At 42.4% G+C, this 13171-nt stretch overlaps 1 protein-coding gene across 1 annotated transcript in view; it reads right to left on the bottom strand.

Moving 5' to 3' along the window:
- Positions 1 to 13171, bottom strand: part of AGAP2 (ArfGAP with GTPase domain, ankyrin repeat and PH domain 2) — a 394548-nt gene that overhangs the window by 95992 nt on the left and 285385 nt on the right. Inside the window, exons 7-8 of the mRNA XM_029594907.1 lie at positions 8360 to 8481; positions 8066 to 8218 (exon numbers count right to left, since the gene is read on the bottom strand). Coding sequence (XP_029450767.1) covers positions 8066 to 8218; positions 8360 to 8481 — 275 coding nt within the window. The remainder of the gene's footprint in view (positions 1 to 8065; positions 8219 to 8359; positions 8482 to 13171) is intronic.

Raw genomic sequence — 13171 nt, 5'->3', positions numbered from 1 at the left:
ATCAATGTCTTACATTTAACTTGCCAATGTTTATGCTTTATCCTATTTTCTTCTGTTGGATCCTTCTTCCAATTTTTGAATGAAGATCTTTTGGCTAAAATAGCTTCTTTCACCTCCCCTTTTAACCATGCCGGTAATCGTTTTGCCTTCTTTCCACCTTTCTTAATGTGTGGAATACATCTGGATTGTGCTTCTAGAATGGTATTTTTTAACAATGACCACGCCTCTTGGACATTTTTTTACTTTGTAGCTGCTCCTTTCAGTTTTTTTCTAACAATTTTTCTCATTTTATCACACCTCACACTTACCTCACACTTACCTCACACTTACCCCTGGTCACTCCTCCCCCCCCCCCCAAAAAACATCCTCATTCACAGGGGCATTCTAGCGCATCTACAAGATGGCCACCTGATCTTTAGCTCTCCAAGATCCATTGAAGAATCCAACAGCATCACCTGTCTTTTTGGGCTCCTGATCACACCTTTTACTGCTCGACGTAGAGATGATGTCAATGTCTAAACCTGGGAAGATAGAAGATGCTTTTGCAGCAGCTACGGGCACCAAAAAACTAAACATGGTCCCTCTGACCCTGGAGAAGGTGACTCAACCCAAACCTATGGCATCAGCAGATCTGGTCCTAGAGGAGCTCAAATATCTCAAAGAAATATTTCAGATGAATATAAACATACTATGGTGATTCAAAATGAAGTAGCTTCTCTTTCCCAATGCATTCCATTGTTTCAAGAATGCTTGGACTCCACCGAACAAAAAATGGCATCATTGACTATGACGATAGAGCCTCTCCAACTTGCGGTGCAAAAGGCAGCCCAACTCCAGCGGGATCTAGAGGACTTCGCAAACTAAAATCGCTGAAATAATGTGCGAATCCTGAGTGTCCCAGAAGGCTTGAAAGGTTCAAATATGCTTACCTTCTTAACCAGCAAGATTCCTGAGTGACTTAATATTCTCTTTGAGCTTCTGTTCAAAATTGAATTCCTTCCCAGCTCTGACACATTCTAGATATCCGTGGCCAATCATCTTTAAGCTGCTGCAATACCAACAGGTACTGGAAGCCCTCTCAGTGGCCCACAGCAAAGCACCTGTGCAATTCAAAGGGTATTCTCTGTTATTCATTCCTGACCTCACAAAACTTACCATGGCGAAGCGGAAGGCATTCCTTGCTCTCAGCTTGAGGTTGCAGGCATTGGGTGCGTGTTACGGCCTTATTTATCCTGCCAAAATGCGAGTTACTTGCCATAACAAGACTCAGTCCTTCGAGTCTCCTGATGAACTGAACTTCTTCCTCACTACTTTGGAAGTTTTGCAGGCAATGATCACTTGACTCTGTTGTTGGACCTGCACTTCTGCAATATCCTTCATGGGTGTGGATGGTAGTCTTCTCTTCCTAGATCTTTGTGGAGATTACTAGCCAGTTTTCCTTCTTTTGGTTCACTGCTAGTTCACTGTTTTTGCTGACATTTCATTTCTAAAGTTTTATATGCATGCAAAGTTTGGGTGATGCTTACTTTCATATTTAAACTAGATCTTGTTTGCTATACTCTGTGCTATGAGGACCATTTTGTTATGGCTTTGCCTGTTCCCAATACTATGGGCATTGTTTCCTCCATGTTTCTCACTTTTTATTTTTTTTCTGAGGGATGGCTTTGTCTCCAGTTGGAGAGTTTTTCGCTGTTTGCTGTTCACTGCTTTAAGCTGCTACTTCAAATTTGGAATACTGTTATTCTTCACAAGGTCATTTCATGGCCTCTGTTTCAGATATTCATGTTGTATCATTAAATGTTAATGGGTTTTCACATCCTATCAAGAGTAAGAAAGTGTTAACTTATTTAAAATCCTTGAAATCCAATGTGGTCATGCTTCAGGAAACGCATCTATCCTCCACAGAATCCATCAAACTCAAACAGGATTGGTTGGGAGAGGTGCTTTTTTTTTTCCGGTGGTTAAGAAGAAATGTGGTGTGGCACTTTTGTTTCACAAAAAGCTACACACCCACATTTTGAATCATGTCACAGATGTGGAAGGCACATGAATTTCAGCATTAATTTATATAGGAGGTGAGAAGTTCACCTTTTTCAACTTATATACTCCCAATACTGGTTTTTTTTCAGCAGCTTGTTTATCATATTATGGGGTGAGGTATCTTCTAAAACAATCATTGGGACTTTTATCAGCCCTTAGATCCCTTACTGGATAAACAATCCCAATCCAAAATAACTTATTCCAAGCCACATAAGGTTTTCTCTGGCCTCATGAATTCTTGTGGACTTTCTGATCCTTGGCGTTTAATGCACCCCACTGACAAGGATTACACCTTTTTTTTCTTTTCCTCGTTCTTCCTACTTTAGGATTGACTATTTTTTATTTCAGGTGAAATTCTGTCTGATGTTCTTTCCACCAAAATTCACCCCATCCTGATTTCAGATCATGCAGCTTCATCTTTCTATGTCCTCGTCCTCTGTTACAGATCACATATAACGATTCAATGCTAGCCTTTTGGAGGATCCCGCTTTTCTTCCATGTATTCAAAATAAAATAGATGACTTTTTTACAAATAACGTTACCGCTGATGTTACCTTCCCCATGGTATAGGCAGCTTTTAAAGCTACAATCTGGGGTGAAATAATCAGCTATAGTGCTGCTCATCACAAAAATTTTAGCAATGAATTGACTCAGCTCCAGCTGAAGGATGACTGCCTGGAAAAACTTCATAACTCCACTTCTGATAATACCCTTTTGCTTCCCTCACAGAAGGCCAGGTATACTTACAATAAACTTTTAAATGCCTGGGCAGGGAAAATCTCTGTTGATCCAAAAGGCTCGCTACTATTCTGAAGAAAATACATTTTGTCATCAATGTTGTCAGCAATTTTAGATCTAATTCTCAGTGGAGCACAGGATTTGGTGAAAGAGGTAACGGTGATGGGGCCGCTTGGCAATAGTGATCATAATATGATCACATTTGAATTAATGACTGGAAGGGGGACAGTAAGAAAATCCACAGCTCTCGTGCTAAACTTTCAAAAGGGAAACTTTGATAAAATGAGAAAAATAGTTAGGAGAAGACTGAAAGGAGCAGCTACAAAGGTAAAAAGAGTGCAAGAGGTGTGGTCATTGTTAAAAAATACCATCCTAGAAGCACAGTCCAGATGTATTCCACACATTAAGAAAGGTGGAAAGAAAGCAAAACGATCACTGGCATGGTTAAAATGTGAGGTGAAAGAAGCTATTTTAGCCAAAAGATCTTCATTCAAAAATTGGATCCAACAGAAGAAAATAGGGTCATGGGTAATGATTCAGATGGACTGAACCAAATCACGGTGAACCTAAAAGATGTGATAGGCCTGATTGACAAACTGATGAGTAGTAAATCACCTGGACCGGTTGGCATACACCCCAGGGTTCTGAAGGAACGCAAAAATGAAATTTCAGACCTATTAGTAAAAATGTGTAACCTATTATTAAAATCATCCATTGTACCTGAAGACTGGAGGGTGGCTAATGTAACCCCAATATTTAAAAAGGGCTCCAGGGATGATCTGGGAAACTACAGACCAATTAGCCTGACTTCAATGCTAGGAAAAACAGTGGAAAGTGTTCTAAACATCAAAATCCCAGAACATATAGAAAGGCATGGTTTAATGAAACAAAGTCAGCATGGCTTTACCCAAGGCAAGTCTTGCCCCACAAATCTGCTTCACTTTTTTGAAGGAGTTAATAAACATGTAGATAAAGGTGAACCGGTAGATGTAGTATATTTGGATTTTCAGAAGGCGTTTGACAAAGTTCCTCATGAGAGGCTTCTAGGAAAAGTCAAAAGTCATGGGATAGGTGGCGATGTCCTTTTGTGGATTACAAACTGGCTAAAAGACAGGAAACAGAGAGTAGGATTAAATGGACAATTTTCTCAGTGGAAGGGAGTGGGCATTGGAGTGCCTCAGGGATCTGTACTGGGACCCGTACTGTTCAATATATTTATAAATGCCACTATTCTAGCTAAAGTTGATTACTGCTACTTCATCCTCCTAGGCCTCCCTACAAATTCAATCCAACCCTTGCAGATGCTACAAAATGCAGTTGCCCGTATCCTCACAAATGCCCACCGTCACGATCACATCACACCGGTTCTCCAACACCTACACTGGCTGCCAATTTCCTCCAGGATAATATATAAATCCCTCACCCTCATACATAAATCCCTACAAAACCAAAACATGCACTGGTTCACAGAGCAACTCAGATTTTGCAAACCTAACAGACCCACCAGAATGCAGCATCAGGCAAAGCTACATACACTATCGCCCAAACTCACTAAACTTGTCTCCACTAGAGAACGCTCACTCTCCATAGCAGGACCTGCCCTTTGGAACAAGATGCCCCCAAGCCTCCGCCAGGAATCGTGCCCCAGGAAATTCAAACAAAACCTCTAGACCTGGCTTTTCAAACAGGCATACTCTTGATCTCCATGCACCTCTCCCCACCCGTTAATCTCTCAAGATTTCGGACTTTCTGGCACTTAATTTGTAATCCCCCCCTCAATATTAGTTCTCTTCTAGTACCCTCCCCTGTTAGTTCACCCTATTACCCTTTCCATTAAAGCACCTCCATTAACTCATTTTTGTTCTGTACTTATTTCCATTATGCAATTCCTGTCAATTTATGAATTTTATTATGCAGTTCCTGTTAATTTATGAATGTTTTAGTGTAAAGCCTGTTGCCTTTTGTTAGTTCTCTCACGTGTTTCTTGTAAAGCTCGTTGCTGCATTATGTTCTATTGTAAATCGAGGTGATGTTCCAAACGTGCCTTGGTATATAAAAACTCTTAAATAAATAAATAAATGATCTGGAAAGAAATACGACAAGTGAGGTAATCAAATTTGCAGACGATACTAAATTGTTCAGAGTAGTTAAATCACAAGCAGATTGTGATACATTACAGGAGGACCTTGCAAGATTGGAAGATTGGGCATCCAAATGGCAGATGAAATTTAATGTGGATAAGTGCAAGGTGATGCATATAGGGAAAAATAACCCATGCTATAGTTACACAATGTTAGGTTCCATATTAGGAGCTCCCACCCAAGAAAGAGATCTAGGCGTCATAGTGGATAACACATTGAAATCATCGGTTCAGTGTGCTGCGGCAGTCAAAAAAGCAAACAGAATGTTAGGAATTATTAGGAAGGGAATGGTGAATAAAACGGAAAATGTCATAATGCCTCTATATCGCTCCATGGTGAGACCGCACCTTGAATACTGTGCACAATTCTGGTCGCCGCATCTCAAAAAAGATATAATTGCGATGGAGAAGGTACAGAGAAGGGCTACCAAAATGATAAAGGGAATGGAAAAGCTCTCCTATGAGGAAAGACTAAAGAGGTTAGGACTTTTAAGCTTGGAGAAGAGACGGGTGAGGGGGGATATGATAGAGGTGTTTAAAATCATGAGAGGTCTAGAATGAGTTAATGTGAATCAGTTAGTTACTCTTTCGGATAATAGAAAGACTAGGGGGCACTCCATGAATTTAGCATGTGGCACATTTAAAACTAATCGGAGAAAGCAAGTGTTGCTTACCTATAACAGGTGTTCTCACAGGACAGCAGGACATATGGGTGACATCACAGGATGGAGCCCTGTACAGAAAACATTTCTGTCGAAGTTTCTACAAAGGTTTGACTGACACTGGCACACTGAGCATGCTCAGCCTGCAATTATCCCTGTGAGCCACAGGTATCTCCCTCAGTCTCCTCTTATAGCTAAAAGCGCAAGTGAAACTAAAATAAAAGTAAAAACGTATACAGACCCAACTCCGCGGGGTGGCGGGTGGGGTTCGTGAGGACTAACATCCTGCTGTCCTGTGAGAACACCTGTTACAGGTAAGCAACACTTGCTTTCTCACATGACAAGCAGAATGGTAATCCTCACATATGGGTGAGTACCGAGCTGAGGATGCCCGAGAGTGCACCAAATGCACCCAAGACGCGCGAAAGGCGCAATGACGGGGGTGGAATTTGGAACGGAGGGCATCCTGAAACCCTTAATGGGTTGGTGGAAAGATGTTGGATAGTTAAACCGAAAAGAATAAGAGTAGACGTACTGGCCAAACATGGAGCATGCCGGTTAGTCGTATCTAAGCAATAATGGGCTGCGAAGGTATGGAGAGAACTCCAGGTTGCAGCCTGATAAATATGTACAAGCAGCAGCAGCCAAGGGGAAGCTATTAAGGCTGGGACGGACGCAACAGAGTGTGGTTACACACAGTGTTGTAGTGAAATGCCTGCTTGTTGGTAGGAAAGAGATACAGACCGTCAATTAGCAGGAATAGGTCTGTTTGCCCACTGGAACTCGCAGCTTGACTCTTGCCACAGAAGGAAAGAGTTAGGTGGAATTCCTATGGAATGTAGTGCTATCTAGATAGAATGCAAGTGCACTATTACTGTCCAAGAAGTGGAAAAAACCCTCTCGCTCTGGTGAGAGAGAGGTGTTGGGAAAAATGGGCAGAGTATATCCTGAGTAAGGTGAGATGCAACGTCTACCTTAAGAAAGATAGGAAGTGGTAAAAACCACTCGGTGATGCGCAACCTTTTAAAATCTACCTCTATCTGTATGCACAAAAATATGTTTTCTGTGCAGAAAACATAAGTAGTTTACTTTCAGCACTGCACACACTGTTTCCAGCTTGAGATATGGCTGTTCTCCTTCTAAGGGAGCACTGTAATAAGCTATGTGTCAAAACTGTGCACTGAAATTCAGAACAGCTTAACATACGCTCTAAAAAAAATTTAACTCCTGATATAGTAAGCTGATGGTATGCTCAGGGCTTAATTTGTGGGGGGAACAGCCTGAAATGGTTCCAGGACTTCTTTTCGGACTTTAGAAGCAGAGCAGCAGGGGTGTTTTTCCTCAGCCCCTCCCCTTCAAGCAGCCTGCAGGAAAGAGGAAGAGAGGGGGTGAGCCTGGAGCAGAAAGAGTAAAGAACAGCCACTCTGTTCTCTAAACTGGCCCCTTCCCTCTTGTTCTATAGGGAACAAGAGGAGAAGGGGGCGATACTGAGGCAGACACTGGAGAGCAAACAACAAGTACAAAAGAGGTTGAATTAGCATAAGTTTGAAACTTATGATCAGCGGTGCCAGTCGTTAAGGCTGCAACCCTGGTCTTGATGACTGACACCACAGCTCACAAGTTTCAAACCTGTGCTAATTTAACCTCTTTTTGTGTCCCTTACACAGAGCTTAATGTCTGGCAAAACAACCCAGAATGGCCTTCTGCCACCTTTTTTTCTGGTACTGAAGGAGGCAGAGTAGAGCCGGTGGTGGAAATCAGTTCTGGCTCCCCTGAAGAAAATGAGAAGATCCGGTGGTGGAACAGATCGCTTCTGCCCACCCCTCTCCCCCCAGGCCCTAGAGAAGCAGAGCAGAGTGTGTTGGAGCTGCTCACCCTGAGACGTGAGCAGCCACATGGTCTTGATTTTTGTGCAGTTTGCTGGTACAGTTGAGGAGGCCAAGAGGGAGAATGGCCAAGGGTGAAGAGACATGAGGTGAAAGCCTGTTATCCCCACTGCTTCTGCTGGTACTGTGTGTTTTCGCATATTCAGTATGTGTGTGACTGTGAGCGTTAAGGAGAGAGCTCACACCTGGTTCCTCCCCCTCACAAAGGTCACATCCAGCCCTGGCCACGCTCCTCCCACTTCCCCTTCCTTCCCCCACCCCCACCCCCGTCCATGTCCTCACTCCACAGTTCCACTTCCTTTTTGTCTACAAATTAAGTTCTGGGTATGCTAATGCACTGACAGTTTAAAAAAGCAAGCTAACCTGAAAATATGAGCAGAAGGCATGTTTAGTAAGCATAAAATATGATTATATGCATAAGATAGTTTTTTCTTGTTGTGTGTCAACTAATATGCACTTAATATGGAACCTATTTATTGTAACGCACCTAAGTTTTGGAGCTATTTGTATCCCCAACTATCTTTTAATTAAATTAACTAAAACTTTTTTCACATTGGAATCTGTTGTTTGGAATTGTTAATGGAGAAATGCAGACTTACAGTGAAGAGACTGGTCCGGCGCTTGGCGCCTCTGTGGAGAGAGCTGGGTGTGGTGAGCCCAATGGATACTTCACTCCGTAGTTCCCTGTGACCAATGTTCGGTGTGTTGGGAAGGGATGATGAATAATCGCTGGTGTGGCCTCCATTGCTTGCCTGCATAGGAACAGTAAAAGAGCCTTGAGAAAGTAACTTGCACCCTCCTTCCAGCCCATTAAGGGAAACTATTTTTTATGGCAATTGGGGGCTCTATGAATCAACGCCCTGTGCAGTTGCAAGGGATAACATACTGGTTACCTGCCCGGTGATGATTCCAGCTACAGACATGGAGCCAGCAGAGTGACTCGGAGAACTGGGCAAGGACTTGCAGGAAGCCAGGAGCTGCTGCTGCTTTTTCAGGGCCACTATCTTCTGGGCAACTGGAACCAAAATGGAGACCAACAAGTCAGAGAAAAAACCTCACTGAACTAACACTGTAAACTCTTCACTACTCTGTAGTAAGGATGAGGAAACCAGTTTTATCCTATTAGAAATTTGGGGGTAATTTTAAAACTGCCTGCATTGATGCAAAGTCTGCAGATAGCTTTTAGTCATGGACTTTGCACTGATTTTCAAAGGGAAAGTACTCATGCACCTCCCCTTTGAAAACTGCCAGAAAAATTACCCACATGCATTTACATCTTGTAATTTGTGCACATAGTTCGGGCATGAGTGCCAGCCCTCCCCAGCTCTATCCCTAAGAATGTGTCCCTTTATTGTGGGTAAAAGTATACGTACAAAGGCCCTGAACGCATGCTTTTACTCACATACAGGAAGGGCTATTTTCTAAGGGCCTATTTCCAAATGTAAAGCACTTTGAAAATTACCCTATGTTTTTTAGTTTTGGATAAAGAAACAAAATGAGCTTTCTATTTCTATTAGCATTCCTGACCAGGGCTGGAAAACTTGGAGGTTGATTCAGGGCTGTAGCCAGGCAATTTGGTGCTATGGCCTAGTGTAAAAGTACACTCTTGCCCTGTACACAATGTATATAGTATATAACATGATAAACAAATAAAACTGAGAAACTAGAGGTTTGCACAGTGGTGGTGTGCAAGCAAGTGTAAGAGGAAGTGGAGTCACAGGCATCATCTACACACACAGCCTTCACACTGAGATGGGGCAGGCTGGACTTACTCAAGGACATAGCCAACTGTTTTCTTATCCCCACCCTAAATTAAAAAGAAAAAGATACCTCTGTCCCATCTACAACTTTATTTCACAATTTTTACCTAAAAAATACATTAATTTATATTAATATGGAATTTAGATATACCACCTAATTATGAATTTTTTAAAACTTTTAAAAAATTGATCTATAAAGCATGTACCACAGCTGAAATATGCAATTATATCTTCACAGGTGAAGTACAATGTATATAATATACCTCAGTCATAGCAACACAAACTCTCCACTATACCAAACACTTTGGAAATAATACAAAACCCTGCAAAAAACATACTCTAAATTTATGTATAGCAAACTTGTCATAAAAAGCAACTTTGACTCCCAGGACTCAAACAGCAACCACCCAACCTATGAAAACTACAAATATTATACAGGGCCCTAGACACCAATAGACCTTTAATTGGGAAAACAGAACAAGCCGGACTCCTACAGATCCCCTACACAGAAAAAGCAGGATAGCAGAATCCATCACCTCGGTCACATATGCAAAACACTGCGAGGCCCTCATCACAGAATTAGAGACCACACATTAGAAACAGAAATATGCAGACAAAAACTGAACTGGAAACCTCAAGAAGCCTGACTCTTCATGCAGGGAAACACTGGAGACAAAGAAACAGAAATGCATTTCTTCCTGTACTGTGCAAAATGCAAAGATATCAGAGACGCACTGACCCAAAGCTGACATAATCCAGTCACTAAACTAAAAGGGGTAGATTTTCAAAAAACGCGAATAGGCGTACTTTTGCTGGCGCATCAGGCGCCAGCAAAAGTACGCTGGATTTTAGTAGATACGCGCGGAGCCGCGCGTATCCACTAAAATCCTGGATCGGCGCGCGCGAGGCTATGAATTCTGTATAGCCGGCGCGCGCCAAGCTGCGCAGCCTACCCCCGTTCCCTCCAAGGCTGCTCCGAAATCGGAGCGGCCTTGGAGGGAATCCTCTAACGCCCTCCCCTCACCTTCCCCTCCCTTCCTCTATCTAACCCACCCGCCCGGCCCTGTCTACACCCCCCCCTTACCTTTCTCCGGGGATTTACGCCTCCCGGAGGGAGAAGTAAATCCCCGCGCGCCAGTGGGCCTGTTGCGCGCCGGGACGCGACCTGGGGGCGGGTACGGAGGGCGCGGACACGCCCCCGTACCCGCCCCCAAAACGCTGCCGACACGCCCCCTAAACGCCGCGACGACCGGGCCCCCCCCCCCCCCCCCGACACGCCCCCGACACGCCCCCCTCGGAGAACCCCGGGACTTACGCGAGTCCCGGGGCTCTGCGCGCGCCGGTAGGCCTATGTAAAATAGGCTCACTGGCACGCAGGGCCCTGCTTGCCTAAATCCGCCCGGTTTTGGGCGGATTTAGGCGAGCAGGGCTCTGAAAATCCGCCCCAAAATGTTTTCTACCTTTGCTGTCTGGGCGTTTTGTTTTCTAATTATGTTGGTCCTGGTTTTTTATTGCCTTCAGTGCCTTCCTCTTCTCCATTTTTTCCAAACTCCTTTTCTAAAGTCCCAAACCAACCCAATCCACAGAAAAAAATGCTTCTCGCACAAGGGGGAAAAATTATTACAAAAAATAAATCACTCTCTTTATTTCTCACTCTATTCACAAATCAGCTTGACTGTAGTCCTCGGGTCTCTCCAATATAGAACTGCTTCCAAAGCAGTTCTATATTGGAGAGACCCGAGGACTACAGTCAAGCTGATTTGTGAATAGAGTGAGAAATAAAGAGAGTGATTGTGAAAGTTTATGATATATGAAATGACACAATACCATGTAATGGACCCATTGAGTATGAACATGTATGCTAGATTTTAAAAGAAACTACGTCCCTGAAGAAGCCCTAAGTGTCAGGGCGAAACGAGGCTCTCGTTGGACAAGATCAATTTATAGCAGGACTAGACCAATTTACAGTAATATAAGAGCAATTCACATCATATGTTTAAAAGTATATGGGGGATTCGTTTGTCAAATAAGTATTAAAAAAATGATGTATGTAGTATTGTAATTGTATTAGATGCAAAGGAATTTCTAGCACTTTATATATTTTATGTATAGAATGAGTGGGGAATGAATGTGATGTGTGGTATGAATGAAGGTATTTTAGGGTAAAGCATGAGTGTGATTTTAGAGTGTTTTGGTAAGGGTCCTAGTAGGTAATATAAGAACAGTCAAATGGAATGTATTTACAAGAAATATTTTGTCAATAAATGATAATTAAGTGTGGATAATGACTTTAGGTCCTCTGATTTGTGGTGTGATATATGGAAATAAATAGATACATAAATAGACAGGTCCCAGGCATTGGACTATGCACAAGTTAAAGCCACAATTGAAGACAGATTGGGTTTAACAAGGAAGGCATACCGAAGGAAATTTAGAGAAAAGTGGTATGAGGAAAATGAGAGACCCCTGAGCAATAGCCTGACAGCTTTTAAATATGGCCATCCGGTGACTGAAGCAGGATACATGAACCAGTTGGGAAATATTAAAGATGGTAGATCAAGTACAATACCTGAGTATTTTACTTCTAGAATGAGAATCTGAGTCACCAAGCAAGGGCCCAGCAGCCTACAGGAAGCCATTGGTCTCAGTGAAAACTTTCTAGATGTTGAAGATAGCTTCGGTAGTCTTGGAGGAGAACCAAGAATAAGACTTCAAATAGAATTCAGTTACTAGGAAAAGGAGGCTCAATATGCAAAAGGGGAGAGTAGCCAAAAGGATGGATAAAAAGAAGGTCCCCGATTATGGACAGTCCCCATGAGGTGGCTAGATCTTTGAAGCAAATCAAATCTGTGGACTCCACCCATTTTAAAGTTAGAGAGAACAAAACTGCATGGAGAGGACCTGGCACTCTATATTGGCCATGGGAACCAGAATCATCGTTGTCCTTCAGTTGTGACAAGGAAGGCCATTTCAGTCTAAAGAAGAAGCTATGGACTTCAACCTAATAACCTCATATTTTAGAAATTTTGTGGACACTCCCCATCCTGGAGCTGGTACTTTTGTAGTCCCAGTTGAGTTGAATGGGTCCACCACTCAAGCCCTGATAGACTCTGGAATTATAAAGACCCTCATTCAGAGGGAACTAGTTATGAGAACACAAATTAATCCATAGGGACTAATAGCAATATGCCACCAGTCAAGTTTCATGGAAGACTGTGACTGGACAAGCCAGCCTTGAAGTGGCAATGCTCCCATAGCTCCCATATCCCGTTGTCACTGGGCAGAATTTCCTGGACTTTAGGACTCTATGGGACCAGCTAACTACAGAGCCAAGTGGCCCCACAGTAGAAGAAGAGGATCCAGACATATATGTTAGAGAACCCAAGTTACGCAAAATCAACAGAACTTAGACATACCACAGTGTATTTGAGGTTTAGGAAATTATTGAAAACATCCTTGTTCTTCTAAGTTCTAAGTTTTATGAGTTGGGAAAGTATCTGAAACTAGGCTGTTATTTTATGTTTAACAGAGAATCTTATTTATTTGTATTTTATAGGTTATAAATGTATTATTGTTATGTATCTTTTTTATGTATTTAAATATTGTTGTAATCTACTTTGCTTAGCCTGGTTGTCAAAAAGGTGAGAAATTAATTTAATTGAATTTTAAGATTTATATTTCACCGACATCCATCAATGAAAGAATTATGCCTGTTTCTGTTGGAGAAACTCAGTGAATTCTTGGGCCCATTCTAGGTTTGTATGCAAGTATTACACCATGTAGATGTAAAACTGGAGAACAGAGTTGTGATAATACTTCTTTCCAAAGAGGTCCTCAGTCTTCCCAAAGAGGTCCATATCTGGTGGGTGGAGAGGGGGGAGGGGCAGGAGAACTAAGGCAAAAGTTATAGCCTTCTTGTCTCTTTTTAGGAAAGATTCAACCATC

This window comes from Rhinatrema bivittatum, chromosome 3 (genome assembly GCF_901001135.1).
Source record: "Rhinatrema bivittatum chromosome 3, aRhiBiv1.1, whole genome shotgun sequence".
NCBI lineage: Eukaryota > Metazoa > Chordata > Amphibia > Gymnophiona > Rhinatrematidae > Rhinatrema > Rhinatrema bivittatum.
The sequence above is the reverse complement of the archived record's forward strand: the minus strand, read 5'-3'. Positions and strand labels throughout refer to the sequence as shown.